General features: G+C 37.0%; 2 protein-coding genes and 1 long non-coding RNA gene across 5 annotated transcripts; 1 reads left to right on the top strand and 2 right to left on the bottom strand.

The window, feature by feature from the left end:
• Positions 1-1,143: 1,143 nt before the first annotated feature.
• On the bottom strand, positions 1,144-20,354 carry LOC111321202 (uncharacterized). Of its 3 annotated transcripts, none has more exons than XM_022924023.2 (8): positions 20,019-20,354; positions 15,019-15,172; positions 10,376-10,439; positions 9,732-9,824; positions 8,286-8,402; positions 7,382-7,459; positions 6,340-6,408; positions 1,144-5,095 (listed from the first exon to the last, which is right to left on the bottom strand). In XM_022924023.2, exons 2-8 carry the CDS (start codon positions 15,138-15,140, stop codon positions 4,430-4,432), a joined length of 1,209 nt encoding a protein of 402 aa, XP_022779758.1. In that variant the 5' UTR covers positions 15,141-15,172; positions 20,019-20,354; the 3' UTR covers positions 1,144-4,429. The 3 variants fall into 3 exon arrangements, with proteins under 3 accessions (XP_022779758.1, XP_022779757.1, XP_088613904.1); XM_022924022.2 differs by lacking the exon at positions 20,019-20,354 and adding an exon at positions 15,860-15,952; XM_088757778.1 differs by lacking the exon at positions 20,019-20,354 and adding an exon at positions 15,658-15,783.
• Positions 16,033-21,195, top strand: LOC148733262 (uncharacterized). The gene is made up of 3 exons (XR_016000300.1): positions 16,033-16,130; positions 17,111-18,586; positions 18,874-21,195. It is a non-coding gene; the product is annotated as an uncharacterized LOC148733262 (long non-coding RNA).
• On the bottom strand, positions 17,358-18,966 carry LOC111321157 (uncharacterized). Its single transcript, XM_088757779.1, has 2 exons — positions 18,862-18,966; positions 17,358-18,630 (listed from the first exon to the last, which is right to left on the bottom strand). Exons 1-2 carry the CDS (start codon positions 18,941-18,943, stop codon positions 18,401-18,403), a joined length of 312 nt encoding a protein of 103 aa, XP_088613905.1. The 5' UTR covers positions 18,944-18,966; the 3' UTR covers positions 17,358-18,400.
• Positions 21,196-21,960: the final 765 nt, after the last annotated feature.

The raw sequence follows: 21,960 nt of genomic DNA, 5'->3' as shown, positions 1-21,960 counted from the left end.
CGTAAACGGCAAATACTTACTAACTGCGAATATCAATTCGTACTGTATATGCTGGTTGCGAATATCAGTTCGTGCTGTATGTACCAGGCTTCTGTGTCTCAGTAACTCATTTAAACTGAACTGGAGAAGGCCTTGGAAGGTTCAACGAAACCAGGTGATTACCATTGTGGAGGTGAGAAAAAAGTAAGCACCTCATAGCTCTCTAGCGACTCTATTTGAGCGTTAATGGTGATTACACCGACTTCATCAAAATAAATGGCGGATCTAGGGGAGGGGCCCGGGGACCCGCTCCCCCCCACCTTATTTTGTTGAAAAAGTAAACGCAGTAGAAAGAAAAGCCGGAAGGTGTACACACAAGAAGAAAATCGGCCCCCCCCCTCCCCCGTTCCTCAAGGTCTGGATCCGTCACTGGTCCAAAAGGTGAATGGAATCAATTTGAATTGGCGCTAGTTCGCCTGTTCCCGGCGTTCAAGTGGAAAACTGGCGCGATAGTCAGAGCAATAAAAGTGAAACTTCGGATAGGTTATCTCACGCTTTCCACTTTTTAATCGTTGTTACGTGTAGTGTAGAAAAAGATTGTTGCTCGGGAAAAGATGTAAGTGCACGACTCACTTGGCTGTGGATACTCACATGAAGTTCTTCAAATTTAGTTTTTCATTTTTTCCTTTTCTTGAATCAAATATTTTTGTTTATCCTAAAGAGGTACACTAATGGTGCGTTTGATGCCCTCTACTAGTGGTAACCTGAAATCTCATTTGATCGCATAACTCAAGGAGGCGCATCGCATCCCATCACTCATAACCTTCCAGGAAGCTCAAGGGCTCCAACGATTTTCAATTTCCCTATCCTAAATTTCATTCCCCACGAACCAACAGGTTGAAGTCTATCAGATAATGGTACTATCCACAAGGTTTGAAAAAATCAAGGCCCCGCTCCACTCGAAGCTCAGTTTTCCTGTAGCTTCTATCTCGGAAAACTGTTCACTTCTCGGAACACAAAATGTCCACGGACAAATATACCTGCATACTTTCGCGCCAAATGAAAAATGAAGGCTATTGTTTAAAAATATATCCTCCTCTGAATTTCCTGGCGAACCATGTATTGCAAAAACATCGTCGAAATAGAATTATGAGTGAAAAAACCTTAAAATCAAAAATGATGCCGTTTATAAAGTAAAAGTATCTGAGGTGTACATGATTTTCTTATATTTAACTTTTCACATCACAACACACTAAGAAAAATTAAAAAACCTTACTACCACTAATTTAATACTCTCCCAAATACTTAAACCTCATCAAAGGAAACTAACCGCAGAAGTTTATATCGTATAAAAACTACATCGAAAAAGAAGAAAAATGTAGTTTTAGTCAACTATTATTCAATAACGCTTACAATCTCTGGCTTACAATGAAGCTATAATAAGTTGGCAAAACACTAACGGTGTAAACTATTGCTATTTATGTCGGTGCTTGGTAGCCTCATTATTTACTTCGGTTTATCTACGCTAAGCTATGATAAGGAAAACCTACTTCCATACATATTACAAGTTGCGCTGATTGTTGTTACACCTCAAATAAAACAAATTTATATCTAAACTACTAAAATATAATCAACCAAATACACAAATTCTCATCAATGATAATAACACTTGCATCAATTGATTGGATTATATCACATTTTGAGTAGCTTACACTTAAAATTCTTGCACAACTTAAGGCTAACTAATTACTGTAATGGTCTACAATATTTTCTACTATTTCGTGGCTATTCATGCAAAAAGCATACATACTTATAGAAACCGAAAAACCACTTTAATATGCAAATTACATTGGAAAACTATAAAAGAACATTTGCTAAAAGCACCTACATTTAATTAATTTTCTAAACACCGCGCGGGGACATAGCTATACATGAATATTCAAAATCTGGTATTAAAAGTCTATAGCTACACTGTTCAAAAGGAGAGTAAAGAAAATTCCTTCGACAAATATTTGCACATAACTGCACACAATTTCAATAGGAAACAAGAAATTTCTAAAAGTTGTAAACACTATGCACCTAATACATACACTGATCTACATAATCGAGAGATTTAGCACGGGAATTACGGGAAACGGCTTATGTCACCTTATCCTTTCACGTTTCACGTACATTCAGCGTGCACCTTGCTGCTTTAGCTTCGCGTGAGCTTGAGTCAAAGTAGATTTGAAGGCACCCTGTATGAATTAATGGTATAGTTTTGGTGCCCTTTTTCCTACATTTAACATCTACTCTGTGACAGAAAAAGTGAAGAAAATCTTACGTACACAGCAAAAGTGAAACAGATTACTCTCAAGTAGAAACGGCAAAGCGCAACCGGCAAAAGTGAAGAAATGGCGGGAAAAACAAGGTCACATGGTCACTGTTGACGTTGACGTTTCACATAAACGCGGTGCTAAATCTCTCTAATATATTCTGTATTTGTATGAATATATACTAGCTACGCAACACTTTCTTGTGGAATACTACGGAATATCCCTTGAGTAACCTTCAGTTTTTTGGGTATACACACACGCCGTAAGACGAGAGTGCATATTAAGAAAATACAACGGACAGGTAGGATATTCCATGGTTTAGTATACCACTGACGGCGACACACGACTCTTTCATACCATGTCAAAGAAAATACAGCAGCCGATACAGTTCATGAGATCTAGGCGCAAACTTTATTTGAAATAGTTACAAATTAGCTTCGTGCTGTCTTTTATCTTGACAACATTTATATATAGATTTATGGCACAAAATACTAAAAAAAGATTAAGTTATTGTAGTCATACCCTTGCAAGAAACTTGGAAGGGTACCACTTAACAAATCCCGGCAAGAATAAGATCACAACGCACGATGGGAAGGTTAGGTGTAATACCGTTGAATATGCGGCAGTTTCCCTGGATTCTCATGGACTGTATTTCTCGTGAAACGCAACAAATTTGGATATATTCTTGTCTATCCATGTATCTATGTGTACATCTGTGCTTAAATCTTAGTTTCAAAAGATATGAATATCCGTATCAATACCCACCTCCCAGACCACCTGGAACTGAATTTGAAAATCTTGAGCTTGTCAAACAATGACTCCAACTAAAAAAAAAAGTGGGTAAAATAGCTGGACAGGACCTATTCTCACTAAATTAAAAATTGCTGGTTATTCTAACCAAAACGTCTGCGCAAGTTTTCTTAAAGGGGATAACGATCAATTGGTCAAGCACATTAACAAAGCCTTAGGGCGACTAAAATGTCTGTCAAATTACCTTCCCAAGTAATTTTCACAGCGTTCATTTTACTAGGTCGACAGAAGCGCCTACATTGTTGGGGGTTACTTAAAAGAGAACTATATGACTGAATCTGTATCTATATCTGCACATCTATATGTGGATGAACCTATACCCAGCCTTAAGCCTATGCATATGCTTATTATTTACATCTTAAGCTATGGCGATATCGTATCTACGTCTATATATGTCGGTTCCTGTCTACATCAGTCAAAACTTGTACTCTACCTGAGCGTATGTCTACCTCTTAATCAAAGTCTATTTCTATATTTGCATATGCATTCATGTATTCAGATTACGTCTTCTCCAAATCAACACTCCGATCAACACCAAACTACTACCCAGCAGTGACTTTCTTGCATGTATTCAATATCTACATTTACAACCTGTAGGTATACCTGAATCTAGACCGCGTTCCTCGTTTACTTGCAAACTATTAACTGAGTTTAGGAACATGCGTAATATGTCTAGCGTAGCGTTGGTAAATACAGTTATGACTTTATTTGAATTCGCTCGTACTTTTAACGCGCTTTTTTCTTTTCTTATCCAGTGTTAAACATCCCCCGTCTAATCACTGATGAACTTGGCGTAGTTCTTGAGTTACGCACACACTGTTGAGGCCATGTAAAGACGGAAAGATCCCTCAAACGCCTAACTATTCCATGCACTCCTCCTTGATTATCAGCGATGGTCATCAAGTGCTAATGTACAACACTGAACAAGTGGCCTTATAAAAATGCTTCTCTTAAGCGGTTTAGTCGGTTTTTTTGGTTCTTATTTTTCCATTTTTGTTTTGTATGTTTTTTTTTTTCCAAATTGTTTTTTGTGTTTTATTTTGAAAATTTTTTGCTTTCGTTTCATTGTATTTTTGTTTTTGTTTTTGTTTTCTCTTGATTTTTAGTTTTTTAATTTTTTTGTTTTTTTTGTTTTTGGTTATTTTTCAGCAGATTAACAGCGAGATCTCCTTCATGCCTAATCACATAATTTGTCTTTCCAATCTCCTTTTTCCTACATTCACATCTACTTTGTACATTTTTACTTCAACATTTCACGCAGCAATCTGACACTGCCTTCTACTCTAAAAACTAAAAGTTAAATTACCCTTTTTTTTTTGTCTAACTCATGGGGTACTCTGTACCACAGTAGGTCCATAAGGCACAAATAACTTCTCTATTTCACCGACTAGCCGATGGAGCATCGTTTCAAGAGACTGCAATCGGTTCTCCAATCGTTGCACCTTACTTTGGATTACTACTTCCATACTTCGCATTGAGTTTATCAGGTCGTGGCGAATACGAAGTGGATCTTCTTGGGCAAGAAGACGTTCAATTTCGTCCTTTAATTGATTGTGTTCATTTCGCAAATCGGCAAGGTCATGCAGTATGGTTTTCACTTCAATCCTAAGCTGGGAAATATTTTTTTGATGAGACTGAACGGGCTTAAGCTGACCTCTCACCTCCTCAACCACTTGCCATCTAAAATCTTCATTGTGTGAAACTCTCTCCTTGAGGTCCTCAATTTCCCTGCTAAGTGTTTCGCAGCATGACAATTTAGAAGCAGAATGTATACATTTGTTACGTATTACAGATCCTGTGGAAGTTCCAGCAGCTCTTGGTGACGCAATTTCTTTCATCTTATTGCCGTCTGTCGCACTCGCCGATTGGGTCAAAAACCTGTAAAAATTTTTCAAGATGCTGACTTCTCCAGGCTTGAGGGGGTCCTTACCAAGCGAAAAATACTGAAATTCATTTATTGTGTTGACCTCAGTGTATGAAGGTGACCTCTCCTGCAAACAACAGGAAACACGGTTTGATAAACTGACCATTCATTCACTGAGTGAGGTAGTGTACAGCTATGGCAGTATTAGTTACAAGTCGCAAACAGACTTATTCTGTGTCATGTAAATTATAGTCGAAGGTGCGGCAGGGTGAGTTTGAAATTTCATTTAAAGGGGAACTGAAGCCTAAAATTGGAATATTGCTTGCATTCATTTCTAGTTAGCTTTAGAAGAGTAAGATAAAGTGTCGATATTCATTTTCGTTCACTTCTTGTTTTTTTAGAGAAAATTCGATTTGAAGTTGCCTTTTTCCCGCTTTTGGGGCTGTAAGACCGTCGGCTCAAAATAGGTCACCAGCGGTCGTTTATGACGTCAGTGGTGGGGAACCAACTTAAGAGCGACAACTGTTACTATTTCATTTTCGTAGTTAATCCCCATTACAGATCACGCAACTTCGATAACTCCATAACCAAACCAAATTTCTGTAGGAAAAGTACGGATTTATTATCTTTCTTCCCCACCAGTGACGTAAGAGCGAGCTAAAATGACCGCTGACATCGCTTTTCTGAGCCGCCGTACTACGAGGCCAAAATACCACTTTAAACTATTTTTCCGATGCGAAGTTGGGCCCAAAGACTGAAAAAACCCTTGAACATTGCTATTTGAACTATAAGCTGCAATTTAAAAACGGTTCATTTTTATGGTTCAGTTCCCCTTAAATGAAACGACGCTTAATAAAGATCAGTTTTTTTCCTTAAAAAAGCATTGACGATAAAAGAATACGACAAAAACAAACACAACGAAAACAACAGCAGGTTGAACGCATTGTATTTATATGCTGGAAAATTTAGGAAAACATGCGTTTCAAGAGTTACTTTTATTTTACAAACCACTTAATAATCAATGTAGTAAAATTCAACCGCCAAACAGAATAAGAGCCATGCTTCGAGAAAACAGTTTTCTACCAAAACAAGTGTGCAGGCTAGAGTTCTCTGTTCAGACAGCTAATACCTAATTGTAATTCAACCCAACGTCTAGAAGAATAGCTTTCCTAGGCGACCAACGGTGGTGTGAAGTGGTGGATCAATGGCTGATCAATGTCAGTCTCTGAGCCACTGCGCACCCAACCCTCCCCTAACCCAACAACAACCAACTGATAACAAGTTGAGGTTAATGTTGCTCAGAATTATCATTGTCCTAAATCACGGTAAATGAACACAAAAAGTAGAGGCAAAGGCTCCTATGGAACTGACCTCGTCGCAGACACTAGGAGATTGTGAGCCACTTAGGTCTTCTAGGTTTTGACGCTCCTCGTTTAAAACCTGAGAGAAAAAAAAAAAACAAAGAGTAGCAAAGCACTGACATTCAACAAAATACACGAGTAATAAGAGACTCCATTTTGTTGTTATAATCATCAATGAGACAGAGGAGAATGATTGCACCACGTGACCTGATTTAGGATGTCTCGATCAATTAGGTAGCAGGATTGAAAATCAAGGAGGCTTCGGAAGATGTTTATGATTACTAAGGATGAAGTCAAGGGCCAAGGGAGTGTCATTACCGACACCCTAACTTGGGACACGTAGAAAAATTATCCTGCTCTCTCATTGGCTTTTAAGCCGGAACAGAGTATTTCTTCGAACACAAATGAGCGAAAGAACTCATTTTCCTGTACCACAGTTTCTGTTCTTTGTTTTACTCCGTTGCTTGCAAAAAAAAAAAGAGTAAGCTAGATTGTAAATCGGAAAGACAGGCGCCTGTTTACCCCTAGCCTGCCAACTTTACCGAAATATTGTCATAAATCGGAAATAAGCAAAAGCAAAGTTTAGTACATAACTTACCACCAAACGAAACATTTCTTTTTTAACTAACATAATTAAAAAAATCAATCATTGCCTCGCCTAAAAACTTGATAGGATAACAGGGTTGGTAGCACATAATGAAATTTCTCATCTCTCATCGAAGCAAAGAGCCGTTGCAAATTGTCCAAGAGAGCGCCGTTGTGTAGTTTTTGAGTCTTTTTTACATACCATCCATGCACATCCATCCGCGCTTTCATCCATTCATACATCCATCTTTTCTATGTTGGCCCCTCCTTCTTTTCGCTTACTCAGTCACAGGTGAACCACGGCAGCTGCTATTTCAGCCTCTTAAATTTATATCTGACTATGGGGATGCATTAAAGTGTTTTTAGTTTCAGATGTGAAAACATTCGTTGACAGGAACGAAAAAAAATACCGGTCCCAGCATAGGATTCGTGGTCATTTCCAGCTGCTATTAAAATGAATAACTTGCCTTTCTGTTGGTAAACGGAGCTTGTAAAACTTCATCTACTTGGAGTTCTCTTTCTTCTTTGGAGCTTACGTCTTTTGGCTATTTAACAAAATAAAAATGTTAGAAAGCTTTGATTTGGGAAATGAAGTTGGAAGTGACTAATGAAGCTGGGGGAAAAAAGAGACTTTGGGTTCAGGCATGTTTGAACCTAACTAGCAGTGCACCGTATTATCCAGGCGCGCGTGACTTCCTAGTTTCTCAAGAAAGGCACTCATCGATAGTGACAAAAAAATACACAGATAGGTGAGGGAAAAATAAAAAAGGGAGAGTGAGATTGATATTGGCTTTTTCAGAAGTGCTACTGTACGCATAAATCACATATCATTTACATGCTCTTAATAGTAAAGAAAATTGACTGATTAATAAGTTAATAATTCTTGTTAAAGATGTCATGGCTCCCTGCGGTATTAATGATAAATGAAGCGTTTAATAATTTGTATCACAATTCTGAGTCGCTATCCATTGTTCAGTCGAGCAAGCAATTGAGGATTGAGATGTTCAATTGATAGCTTTACTAATCAATTCATGGCGCCTTTAAGTCGTGAGACAAAAGATCAAATATTCATTCGACAGGACAACTGGAGGACATTAGTTTCTTTTGAAAAAGTATTAGAAAAGTTGTCACAGCTACTTGCCTTTGTAGCTTAAAGAGCTCATAGAGGCAATTATATGAAAGCTGGAGCATCACACCATCCAGAAAGGTAGGTATAATACGCCTGTTCAAAGTCATTAACACATATTAGGCACACATTCAAGGCGATTCACAGATAAAATTTTACTCTCAAAAGAGTTTAAACAACAAGACAATGACCAAGGGACAATCAACACTTCATAGTTAAACTGTTTATTCAAAGAAATAACCTACCTTTTCCTTGTTCAAAGGAGCATTTCCATCAGCTGCCACTGCCCCCTCAGATTGACTGTTGTCTCTTTCATTAACAAAGTTCTCTTGTGTAGAGAACTGTATGCCACAAGGCTCTTCCTGGTTAAATTGGCAAATTTTGGCAAATATTATCATCATTCAATGCAATTTTCCCTTTCCAATTTGGCAAGTAGTAATGCTCAGATCAGTTCTAAGCTTCAACATTCCAGCCCCACATCTCTCCCCCCCCCCCCCCCCCAGGCAACCCATGGCATTTGACTTTTGTCTATGGACAGGGGGTGGTGAATTTGAATCTTGCCTAGCTGGGATGGGGAATTTGAAACAAGACTTTCCTGTGGAATAATCAGTTTTAAAGGAACACAGTTCATTTTTGCAACCAAATGGATCAGAAGAAAAAATCTACATGGTCTAGGTTTAAAGCTTGGTCAATGTTTAGAAAGTCATAGAGGGGGAGGGGGGGTAGGAATTTGAACAAACCAATCTTCAAAAGATCAAACGCCCAAGGAGTTGCCTGGCGGGGGGGGGGGGGGATGTGGAAGCTTCAAAATGATTAATACTCAGGATCTGAGCATATCTAAACACCCATAAATAACTTCTGTGATATTATGGTTTGCTCTGCAAGTTTGATATTATGGTTTGCTCTGTACTTGACATTTTGATTTACGATAACTAAGTGAATAATTGCTATATAAAAGTTAGACATGCTAATTTAAGTTTGCAAAGATAATTAAGCCAACACTGATTCAACTAAAATGACTTGAAACAATTGCAATAAAATAATTTTGGAGTGAGTCTTAGGTTGTTTACCATAAAGCCAGCAACAATCCAGATGTGCCCACTGCCACAATTTTAATTTTTTTTTTCATTTTCATTTTAACCAAAGAACACTACTTACAATACTTACATTAACTATAATTATTAAGGATACTTACACAGAAGTTTCACTACATACAGCCTAGATTGCATTGCAATATTTATATTTATGGGTACTTACACTTACAAAGTGATACTGCAGAAAACACATACAAACAGAAGACACAATATTTTCAATTGCAATTTTTGCCAATTGCTACAATTGGTGTATAAAACTGCCAATATCCGACATGCCAGATATCACCGATTTTATATGCCAATCACAGTGATCAAATTTGCCACAATCTACAAATCAATTGCCAGGTGTGTCGCTGTCTTTAGTCACAACTGTCTGTCCAGACTGGTCTGGTACCAAACTGAAAGAAGCAATTGTTATTGTCTCAGAGCTGACTTGCCAAATCAGCAAATTTCCCAAAAGAAAAAATTATCAGACCGTTCAGTCAGTTATGACTGAATGTTTAGTGCTCTTAAGAAGATAACATTTTGTCACTCCATATACTCTGAGATAAATTTGATAGAGATACATGCACTAAAATAACGTTATCCGTCACTCACCCTGTGTTCACTGTATTTCAAAGATGTTTGTAATCTTGTAGGACAACAATTTTCAGCTATGCAGCCACCGGGATCAAAAAACTTCTTACCCCTCTGAAGAGAGTTAGGCAAAAATGGTTTTGATTTGTAATTTAATTATCATTTTTCTTACTCAGAGGACACTACTTGGATCATTGTGTGTGCATGAAAATAGCACAGACACAAAATCTATCTAGTGAGTATATGTAAGTATTTGTAACCGGCCCCTTAAATGTTTTCATAACTGGTTCCTAAGATCTACACCATAATCTGAGTGAAGTTTCTGTAAGTTTTTAACCAATGACATATTGTTTAACCTCAATGTTATTTTAAGATCACACATTCATCCAACTTTGCAACTAATATTCATTCACTTATTTAGGTTGAGGAGTTTAATTTGTAAATCAAAGAGTAACATTTATTTAATTTTGTGATGCTAATACTCAAATCAATGAATTGGTTAAGAAATACTTAACTTTACTTAAGATTTACCAATCTGTATGTAGATCATGGATTTATGTCAAAAGTTATAATTTTTATCAGAAAGTCCTCCCTCCCCCCTGGATGTCACCAAAGAAGAAACACAATTTTTTTTATTGTGGGGGCACTCTTCTTTACACTCTTACCTCAAAATAAAGAACTGGTTTCTCATTGCTTAGACACACCATTCCCAGTGAAGTGTTCAAACACCTAAGGATTAAATCAAAACCCACACAATGATCAGTCTTGGGATGAAACTTTACAGTCATTTGTTTAAATGGCATGAATGTTTGAACACTTGAATGTAGGTGTAATTTATGGGAATATGGAAAGTAGTTAGTGATATAACATCCTTGATTGGCTTTTAGGGAATGGAATACACTCCCAGCATTACAATAAACATGCTTCACAGGGAGTGGTGTGTATTATTAGTGTTGTGGCTGAATTAGACTCAATTGCATTTTATTAATGGCTGAAGGGGTAAACAAGCGACACACTTTTGAGAATATATCACCACTGGACTGCTCCAAAATCAAACTTTCTATCCCTCTCATTCTAATATAAATGCTCAGATAACCATTTTATGGTCACAGAACCCTTCTAATCACTAGAATTTGCTTTCTGCAGCCACAAGAACATAAACATTATAAATTATTAGCGCTCCATTCCAAGCAAAAGTTTGTAGACTTTAACACTAGATGAGAATTTATGTTACAAACTTTTAAGTTTGTAACATAAAAGCATCATTAATTATTGTACTTAAAAGTACAATAATTAATGATGCTTTTCAATGAACAAGGCAATAATCTCTGCCTTGTGTCTGTGCACTTTGCCGGAGAGAATGATCAGCAATTAAGACATCATCACTTAAGGTACATCATCATTTTAATTTTACACAGTTGCATACTTTTCAATAGGTCACCAGCATGAATAGCAATTAAGTAATCCACTCTGAAAAAACTTAACTTTAAAATTCAAAGATACACATTGCTTGCAGTTTTGACAATTTTACAACCATTAACAGCCATATATATACCACAACTTCTACAAACTAACATTAACAATCAACAAGACTCACCCAAAACACCAATGAGAAAGTATGGTTACAAAACTACCTTTTTTTACCTGACATTACAATTAATCTCCAAACACAAATAAAACAAATAAAATAAATTATACAATTAACAAATTATCAAATTAAAGTTCCCACAATGAAAAAACCTTTTATTTGTCTTTTTGTCTTCACAAGGAATATTTGACATGTCTTAATCTGAAATCTAATTAATTAAGCTATATTTTGGTTCTGAATTCTATTAACTCTGTTGTGGAATACCACAGGAGATGATAAGCATCTCACACTAATTTCAGGATATGGCATGTAATTAAACAAAGCTTTACCTTGCTATAGTGTCTTAAAAGGTGTGATCAGTGCATCATGAAAACTTAAAGGCAAAATTTTCCTTTGAAGAGAGAGCATTTAATCATTAATTTTGTATCAACCAATTATGCCCAGTAGATCCAAAGATACAATTTTTGTTGTTCTTGCCATGACACCACAAAAGGTGATAAACAATTGAAAATAATTTCACAGTGGCATCTCCGAGGCATCTAATTGAAAAACCCTAATAGTTTTGCTCTGCACATCATGGAAACTTTCATGAAAAATTTATCATTTGAAAAGAGAGTATTTTACCATTTCGGTCACCTACAAATGCTTAAAAGAGCCACTAAATTTTTTGAAGAGAGCAAGGTGCGAAATACAATATTACGTTGAGTTTGACAGTGTCCTTAAAAGGAGGGGGCCTTTGGGACTTTCAGTTTTGCAGTTTTGTTAGTTTTTTGGATAGGTTTTCCAGTTTTTGGGCCAAAAAGGTCCGCTTTTTCAGTTTTGATGTTCAGAGCAGTTTGCGCATTTTATGTGTTTTTGCATTCAGTTTTCGGTTTTCACGAAAACTGATGCAGTTTTCGGTTTTTCCTTTTTGACCCCTTTAAAGGTGACAATGTAGCAGTTTTGTCAGGTTTGCATGTGGTTTTCAGTTTTGCTGCCTTTTTTTCGTCGGTTTTTCAGTTTTTCGGTTTTGGAGGTTTTTTCTCCGGTTTTGCACTTTCTCAGAGGCCCTAATGTCCACCTCCTTATTGAACAATCGAATGGTGCAATATCCTACAACACAAAATGCCTTGTTGAATCATCAGCCCAAGTGGCCTCAGACCAGAACTACAGAAGGTTGAAGCTATCAGCAGCATGAACCTCTCCATGGGTCTTGCCAACTTACAAATCTTTCTTCACATGACACAGTTTCTCAGCCACTACCTACCCAACCTAGCATCATGCACACTCAACTGTCCTTTATCTCGCCATTATCTACATTACATTACATACATACATACATACATACATACATACATACATACATACATACATACATACTTTATTGAGACTCCCTTCAACAGGGCTTTTCAGTGACAAAGTTACAAGAAAAGAAAACTTATTTACAAAATACATTCAAAATATATCCAAAATTACTTCGTATAGAACATATTATTAAAAAGTGTTCGCTTACAGATATCAATTTCTTTAGTGTTTTTAATATTGTCAGGTAGCCCATTCCATTCCCATGGACCCTGAAAGTAAAATGCCCTTTCTCCCATTGACAAATCTACATTGGGGGGGTCACAAAATTGTTACATCCCCTTGTGTTCCTGTTGTGAACTGCTAAGCATTTAACAAAATATTTACCTAAATAATCTGGAGCTAAACCATTTACACATTTATATACTAAAACTAAATCATTAATAATAAAAATAATATAATATTAGCTTTTATTTATATAGTGCTCATATCTTAAATTCATGGCGCTTTACAACACTGTACGGGGGACTTTACCAGACTGCTAAGCAGTTTCCAATCAAATAAAGGCGAATATAACAGACACCCCCTCCCCCAATTCCCAGTAAACAGGCCAGACCACATCACAGTAATCTCGTGAAGTGGGTTCTTTAACGTCCCCTGCCTAACCAAATAAACTAATTAATAGATGCAGGAGACGGGACCTCCATTTATTTGTCCCTATCCGAGAAGACTAGAATATCTAACCATTTCTTGATCGATGTTATAGAACGGTAGCATATTCTTCTCAATTACTTTAAGACCCTAAGTGTTGGTCCGGCCGGGGCTCGAACCCTCGACCTCCCGCCCAACAGTCCGGCACTTAACCAATTGAGCTATAACCGGGAGGCAGTTAGCTCAATTGGTTAAATAAAACCAGCTTCTACATAACATCTAACCATCTAAGAGATCTCTGTCCCAGAGAGATATGGTCAAACTTCCTTAAACCTAATGCAACTCTGGCAGCAAAATTTTGTACCAGCTGCAGTTTGTGTAGATTGCGTTTAGATGTGTTCCCCCACACTGAGGAACAATAAAAAAGTTTACTAAAAACAAAACTATTTATGAGTAATAAAAGTGTATTCTTGTCTAAGAGATGTTTTATTCTACTTATCTGTACTAACTGGTGCATACAACTAGAGGCTGTTTTATTGATATGTACATCATACATATAGGTGAGATATTGATCAATATATACCCCAAGATCCTTAGCAAACGAAACTGGTGAAATAGTTTTGCCTAGTAGAGATACGGAGATATGAGGTAGCCTCTTGTGCTAAGCCAACAACCACTAATTTTGTCTTCTCAGGGTTTATAAGTAGAGAATTCTCTGCAGACCATCTACTGATCTACCCAACCTAGCATCACACTCAAATATCCTTTGGAACCTCACAAAGAGAAACAGTGAGTTTCAGTGGCAGATCCAGTACCATAATTAACACAGATCATATCAAAATACTCGGCGTCCGTATCGACAACAGAATAAACTTTTAGTGATCATATTAGTGAATTGTGTAAGAGAGCAAGCAAGAAAGTTGGAGTCCTTATGCCTCTGTGTAATCTCATTCCATGTCCAGCTAAGCTTACCATCTACAAGTCTTCAATCCTACCCTACCTTACTTATTGTCACTTATAATAATAATAATAACACCTTTATTTAGACACGATAATGTTTAAAGCTGAACAGCTTGTGGGGTCATGTATAAATCCAAATAAACTCTAAATTAAATAAATTCAAATGATGACAGTTTTTGAGGAGAGGGGAAAACCAGAGTACCCAGAGAAAAACTTAATATGGCATTTTTGCAAGGATTCTGACTACAGGAAAATTGAATGCCTTCAAGAACGCACATTAAGAGCAGTGTATAGAACAAGGGCAGATACCTATGAGACACTGCTCAAAAGATCACGATTACCTACACTGTATAATTGTAGACTTCAAGACATGACTATCCTCATGTATAAAGTTAAGCATAAGCTTGCCCCCACCAATGTTGCCGAAATTCTTAGTTTAAATAGCTCAAGCTACAATCTGAGAAAGAAAGACTTTAATCTACCTTGATTCAATACTATTAACTATGAGAAACACTCAATACCTTATTTCGGACTTGTGTTATGGAACAGACTTAACAACCTGGTCAAACAATCACCTAGCCTCCAGTTGTTTAAAACCACCATACATAAATTAGATATTAGATATAAATTATATTTTAAATAAAAATAGCGACTGCTGCGATCTCTACAGTTCGTAATATTAATGTTAGTTTTTTAGATTTTAGAATTTATATTGTTAATTAATAATCATTGATTAGATTAGTGTCCCCATAGCTTGTGCTTGCACAGCTAAATACATCTGACACTTAAATAAAGTTTTTATTATTATTTATTATTATTCTCACTCACCAGAAATCAAAATCATTTATGTCAGCTGAACAACAGGAGTACTTTGTAGAACTTGCCATTACAGCATCATTTAATGGGAGTCCACACTGATTACAAACTGACATGTTTACATCAAAATCCATTAATGCTGTTTTGTGACTTTTTTATTTCTCCCCTAAAAATATTTAAAGAGTACATCAGTGATATGATTTTCCATTCAAAATTGTATAACTTCACACAGTACAACTATGAAATCACTGGAATTGATAAAAGACCGCAAATGTAGGTTTGACAGGAGATTGAGAGAGGATAATTGTTTTACATTCTGGTTCATAAGAGTCCTAAAGGTGCACAGTAAAGTTTGATGAACAGATACTGAATTACAATTTAGTTAAACATAATTTAGGTACTCCTACGGTTCCTAAATAACACTGATAATGATCGTAATCTAGATGCAAGGGCCTAATGACACAAGATTTCGTCCATTACAGCCGTCACATCACAAGGGTATTTTAAAGATACGAAGACAAAGCAACAAAGAAAGCTGACAGAAGCCAATTCTCGATAAAGTCTTTTCCCCTTAGGTATACTGGAGTGCTTGATAACCCAATAAACACAGATGTAATCTACAATAGGTGATATAATCGGCTGCCAAATTACCTCACTCTTAAGATCATTAAATGCAACACCTCACGCAATACGATCACTCGTTCAACTCCCACAGGCAAAAATAATAAAATCTGAATTCTATATTTGAATGTAAGTCAGTTCGATCGAAGGTTGTTTCGATCGAAGGTCGTTTCGATCGATAAAGTCGATTCGATCGAAGACTGCAACTATTGCTTAATTGTATTGAACTTACTATTTATCAAATCTGTTTAAAAATATTTCCGGATACAGTTAACTTCGGAGTTGTGCAGAACACATTCTTGAACCTGGTCTTCAAGGAATATGACCGCCAGCCGCCTGTTTCCATATTTGGTATATCGCAAAAGGACTAGGCACTAGGGTAGACTCCAGTCTCCTTGTTGGCATGCCGGGGTTTCGCGTTTTGTTTTCAACTATTCTTGATGATTTTTGCGGTCAAAACGAGCCGAAAATTATCTAATTGAACAAGATTGAACTCTTGGAAGGTAAGTGTTATACTTTTTTTTGAAGGCCATCTCATTTTGCTCTCGAATTTAGTTTAGTAGCCCTCCGACCTTTGAGCTGAACCAAATGAAGATTTTATTAAGATCTTAAAAACACAAGGCAGCTTTTATTCTTTTCAATTTGTTTTATTGTATGAAATATTTCTTTTTAAATAGATAATTTGCACATCATTGAGATTTTTTATTATTTGTAAGTTTTACCTTGGAGTGTTTGCACAAACTTATTAAACACTCTATATCACATGAAACTGCTTATCACCAAACTAAATTACTTCTCTACAAAGGAAATTTAATTCCTATCGATTAATTCACAAAGGAGGTGTTTTCTCCTTCTCCTCTTAGAAGTATGAGTTGATTTACAATTTTTGATAGCTATCGGAAGAATATTCCAGATCTGACTGCCTTTACATGAAGATTTTATCGAGTATTTTGTCTGATGCTCTTGTATTATGCCTGTGTAAATCCTTCTTCAGGGTGAATGAATTATTAAATATCACTAGAAGCATGTTATTAATGTATTGGAACATAATTAAAGACGTTTTTTCTTTATTTATTAAGTCACTGGTTATCCTTGCAATGTGATTAGCTCTCAGTGGTGCAATTTGTTCACAAATCGCACTATCTTTTGCTCTAAACCTCATCTGTTTCTCAGCCATTGAAAGATAATGAAAGAAAAAAGCCATTGCTTGGCAAATTTGGCTATTATACTTGTGTTTTCAAATCGAACTCGTGTTGTGCACTCGTTCACTTTTTTAAATCATGTGTATGATTTCAGACCAAATTACACTCATTATACATCTCAACTAAAAGAAGAATTTTTGAATTTTTCTGTCTATCTCTAAACTAACTTGCTACTCCATACGAGTCGGTCCATTAATGTAGCTGCAGGTCTGAAGAAGCTGTCTTGCAGTTATATTGGAATCCGAGTAATCTTCCCACGCACCCATGATCTTTCCTTGCAGTCGCCGATATGTCGTGCGCTGATGACGCTTGAGTTTCTTTTGGAAGACGAAACAGGTTTGGATTAGACTGAGTCCAGCTTCCCTGTAAAGAAGCTCAACCAGCATGTAGAAGGAGAGCTTCTGGCGGTCACCTGCTCTTCTGTTAAGGGCATTATGGTAGCCCACTAAGTCGTTGCTGGTCCGTATTGGCTGCCCATATATGTGTAAGACGGCCAAAACGGTCGACGTAAGAACAAAAGATCCGAGGGAAGATTTACAAGTTTATTACATAGCAAATAAATGCAACGGTACAATAAAAAAAAACGGGAACGAGTGACACTAAACAATAAATAAGAAAACAAAGCTCCAATGAGCTAAACGATGTAGCAAGATTAAAATGAATTAGGAGAAAGTACTTAACACTAAAGGATAACCTACAGACAGAAATAATTCAGTAAAAGAAAGGAAACAAATAAAGTACTTGAAAACAGGAAATTGTGTGACAGAAAATATCAAAAATAGTGATAGCTACACAAGGCATGAATTCAACAGACTACGAGCTAGGCTTAATATTACAACTTGAGCTAATACAATATAAAACAGTGAAAGGGGAAAATGAAATTACTAGTGTAATGAACCCATAATTTGGTTCTGAAAACACAGGAATCATAGCAACAATGAACTGGAAGCAGGTAAGCAAAATATTACAGCTGCTAATACGAAAACAATTGTAGTTTATATAGCAGAGAAATTACATGCTGTGTGACAAAGGTCAGAGTAAATAAATAAAATACAATAGTAAGATAAAAGGAGTATGTGGCTAAACTAAGCAAATTCTAACCCGAAAATCACTACAAAAATACATGGAAACAACTACGTGCTAAGCTTAGGGCTCAAACAAACATAAAATACTGAAACATACCAAAAGCTAGTATAGCTTAGAATCCGCTTTAAAGGCACTCTCAGGAAGGCAACAAATCAAGTGAACTCACCGAGCAAACGGTTGTAACTTAAAGTAAAATACAGGAAAAGGTAAAAATAACTTAAAACCAAATTTGAGCTAGGAGCGGTTAATTAAACAGGAAGTACATAAGGGAAATCGGCAATTAAACAGGAATTACATAAGGGAAATCGGTGTTTACTCTCGCACAACAGGACAAGGGCAGGTAAAGGAATAATACAATTAACACATTACTAATACAGTTAACACATTAGTAACACAATTAACACATTACTAACATTACTGACAAATCGCTAAAATTCCATAAAATAAAATAAACAGAACAAACATGTTTTAAGTAGGAAATAAGCCTAAGTGACTCTGTCACATATGCTCCAGCACTCCAGCGGATAAGTGCCATTTATCCAGGTGGTCTCAACGTAGTTGACTAGGTCTTCTAGAGGGCCAGGTGGACAATTCTGATGTATACCGTCAAACTGCGCCTCAATCCCTTGTGCTGGCAGGAATGGTAATGCCATCAGGGAACGAATGAATCGGTGGGTCCCATCATCTTTATCATATGCCAAGGTCAGACCCAACTCTTGCACCTCAGAAAAATGGGAAAAAATTAGTATGATTTACAGAATTTGATATCTTTGGTGCTATGACCGAGCTTGTGAGGGGCCTGGGTCTATTCCTGGGTTGATGTCAAATTCTATTTGAGTGTGGTTCAAAGTTTCGCCTTAGCCAAAAAAAAAAAATTGGGGTTTACGTGCACTTTAATTGTCATATACATAATATATACATTACATATTCTGTAACTTGTAATTACCTTCCTCTACAGAGCTTGAGTCCAGTGGAACACACATCCCATTATCTCCACATCTGCAAGAACAGACCGCACCACAGACCATATTGCCAGTTCAAAATCGACGACACCGCGATGGACGACAGGGTCAGATGGAAGTAGTTCCTTAATTGCCTTAATTGCCATAAAGTGACACACAGAGGTCAATAACTGTTCTTTAAACTTGTTTCAGATAATCTGATGTCATCTAAACCAGAAAATCTATATTGCATAAATGGAAAAAACTTGAATTGACATGTAAGAACTGCAGCTGAGTAGCTGAATTATAACAAAAACAAATATTTCTCCCATTTTATATTCCTTTCAAAATTTTTTGTCTTTGTTTGCCCGCAATACATGTAAAATTTTACTTACCAACAGTGCTACCCTGTTCGAGATGCGACTCCCATGAATCAATGTTTTCCAATCTAGAGCTTGTTGCAACAGGCTCTCTAGGCAATCTACTCCCAGTCTACAGCACAGGAATCACAATGCCACTCTTATTTCTGTTTCGGTCTGAACAGCAGCACGGTATGCTTGTCTTGATATTCCTATTAATTTGATATTCCTAGTAATTTTCCTACCACACGCTTTGTTCCTCAGAGTCGGCTTTTAATTTGCTTTAACAGAAAACAGACACGACCATTCTTTATGTTCCACGCGCATTTGGAAAAATGATGGAAAATATTTGCTCATGGTTCGCATCATGGTTCTTCAAATTGAATTCTTTATTAGCTCTCAAGACATCGCTTCTATTCCTTGAATATACTACTATCATTTACTCTTCGATCGAACTGACTCTTGTCTTCGATCGAACTGACCTTTGGTTTCGATCGAAACTACCTTCCATCGAAACAACCTTCCATCGAACTGACTCGCTTCCCTATTTTCGATTTGAAACCTGTTATGATTCTATGACTTGTTGGATGTCACCCTGCAATGTTGTATCGTGTTACGGTGATAAATTAGGTACATTTTATATCCACTATCTTGGGTTCAAATTATGTTGTTTGAGTTCCTACTAACTCAAAAGGAGTCTACTTACTTAATCAAAAGCTAAATTATGTCATCGATAGTCAAAGGGAAGTAAAAGTACGGCATTTGCTTGACCAAACTTATGTTTCCTTCTTATCAATACTTACAATGTTATTAAAACATAAACGTTTCTCTACGAAAACTCTTCGGCGAGGTAAAACTCTCCATCATCGAAAAAAAGCTGTTCAAGAACCCTTTGCCCCACAGAATTTTCACGTAGGCTATCCCATAATTTTCTGTCCCATCATTCTTATGGCAGATACTGCAGCGTAGTAGAGAAGAGCGGGCGCGCAAATAAGGGCGGAGGTAAGAGCGACGGTCAAAACTCCGTAAAAACCATAGCCTTGACAACCACCGTCACTGTTTGTCGTTCATCTGCGACCCTCGTTCGTCTTCACTGACTGAGAGCCTAAAATACGCTCACTGTTTTAAGGTACCAAGTGTATTCTCCGTTCGCAGTTTGGCTTCAGGGAGGGTAAAAGTCTTAGGCCTTGTCAGGTTACCTATGGGGGATTGTTTTTATTCATTTTGATTCACAGTCTGCTTCTTTCTTTTCTTCTTTCGTTTCTTCAACGACGAGAAGATTTCCTCATAATTTTTAATCAGATCTTAGATTCAAAAGCTTAAAGGACTTAAAGGACTTAAAGGAGGTAAGGGAAGGGGCGCGGACGTGGGTTTGGTGAAGTCCTACTCCGAAGTCGACTCACGGCGTATGATCTGGAACCCAGTACTGTCTGGATCACTCTTATTGTCATCATCATTAGCATCCACAACCCCGTCCTCATCCCTATCTATGTTGTTGCCCACGGTCTTTTCGTCCAAGTCTTTTCGTCCGAAAGTTTTTTCATCTAAGTCTGTTCGTCTAATTGTTAAGTCTTTTCTCGAAGCAAATAAATAACTTTTAGAAGGCTAGATAAGGCTATATAAAGAACTTATAAGTACGAACCTTTGCCATTTTGGTTCCTATAGCTTTAGTCACCAATCCTCGTTTATGAATTCAACGTCATGAATTACGATAAATACACAGAGGAGATGCTTATTTGAGGTCATTTTTGACTTAGTTTTATTTCTTTATTATGTTGAACTATGTTGTTGGTGATGTCGGACATTTAACAATTTAAAATTGTTTTATTAAAAACGTTAAATTAAATTATTAAATTTTATTCAACTTTTAGCTCCCTTTTAATTTTAAGCTGACACGTACGCTTACCATATTTGTAGATTATGGTGTATTGGCTGATATACCACAATGGCTAAGCCAATAAAAAGTCTTGAATTGCATTATCCAATGATCTAGTTTTTAATAATGGCTGATATACCACAATGGCTACGCCAATAAAAAATCTTGAATTGCATTATCCAACGATCCAGTTTTTAATAATTAGTTCTTATTAACCGAGCGGGAGGTCTGTATGGGAGAATCTTGACCGAGGTCGCCAGTACAGACCTCACTGCGTTCGGTCTGTACCAACGACCGAGGTCAAGATTCTTCCATACAGACCGACCTAGCTCGGTTGATAAGATGTTTATGATATCTTTTCATACCCCTAAATAATGCATCCCATTTCATAAAGACTAAATATAAAGGTTTCTTTGCAACACTCTATGCATTATTAATGTATGAGGTTATATAGAACTCTTGCCAGGGAAGTTTGCATTGTTGTCGGAAAAGGATTGTGTAAAAGGCCCAACCGTACATGTGGCACTCAGTGATCGATCTCGGAGAGAAAACGATGGCGTCCGAAAAACTGACCGCTGAGGAATGATTAGAAAAAAACGGCTCGACGGTAGTTGATTGAACAACCAATCGGCACGTGTTTTTTCAAGACTTCTGTTGCATAGGGAACCTAGAGGTACCGTTGCATCCCCCCCCCCGAAAAAGAAAAAAGGAATCTAGACTATTGGAGGTTCTCCCCACAAGCAACCTTTGAACAGGAGTGAGGCTGACGGTGACCTAGTTATGATAGATGTTGCTACTTTTCAAATGCAAATTTATTTGTTATCATGCTAACTGGATACTGGTCTCTATCACAACAATGTCACCCTTAG

Source organism: Stylophora pistillata, chromosome 4 (genome assembly GCF_964205215.1).
Source record: "Stylophora pistillata chromosome 4, jaStyPist1.2, whole genome shotgun sequence".
In the NCBI taxonomy this organism is placed as follows: Eukaryota; Metazoa; Cnidaria; class Anthozoa; order Scleractinia; family Pocilloporidae; genus Stylophora; species Stylophora pistillata.
This window is presented reverse-complemented; position numbering and strand designations above follow the sequence as displayed.

Excerpts from the sequence above, each read along its gene's own strand:
- LOC111321157 (XM_088757779.1), bottom strand. The coding sequence starts at position 18,943 with ATGGTCTGTGGTGCGGTCTGTTCTTGCAGATGTGGAGATAATGGGATG. Across the intron at positions 18,631-18,861 it reads CTCAAGCTCTGTAGAGGAAG|AGTTGGGTCTGACCTTGGCA; the intron begins GTAATTACAAGT and ends CTGAGGTGCAAG.
- LOC111321202 (XM_022924023.2), bottom strand. The coding sequence starts at position 15,140 with ATGGATTTTGATGTAAACATGTCAGTTTGTAATCAGTGTGGACTCCCA. Across the intron at positions 10,440-15,018 it reads ATAAATGATTTTGATTTCTG|GTGTTTGAACACTTCACTGG; the intron begins GTGAGTGAGAAT and ends TTTAATCCTTAG. Across the intron at positions 6,409-7,381 it reads CTCCGTTTACCAACAGAAAG|GTTTTAAACGAGGAGCGTCA; the intron begins GCAAGTTATTCA and ends TTTTTCTCTCAG.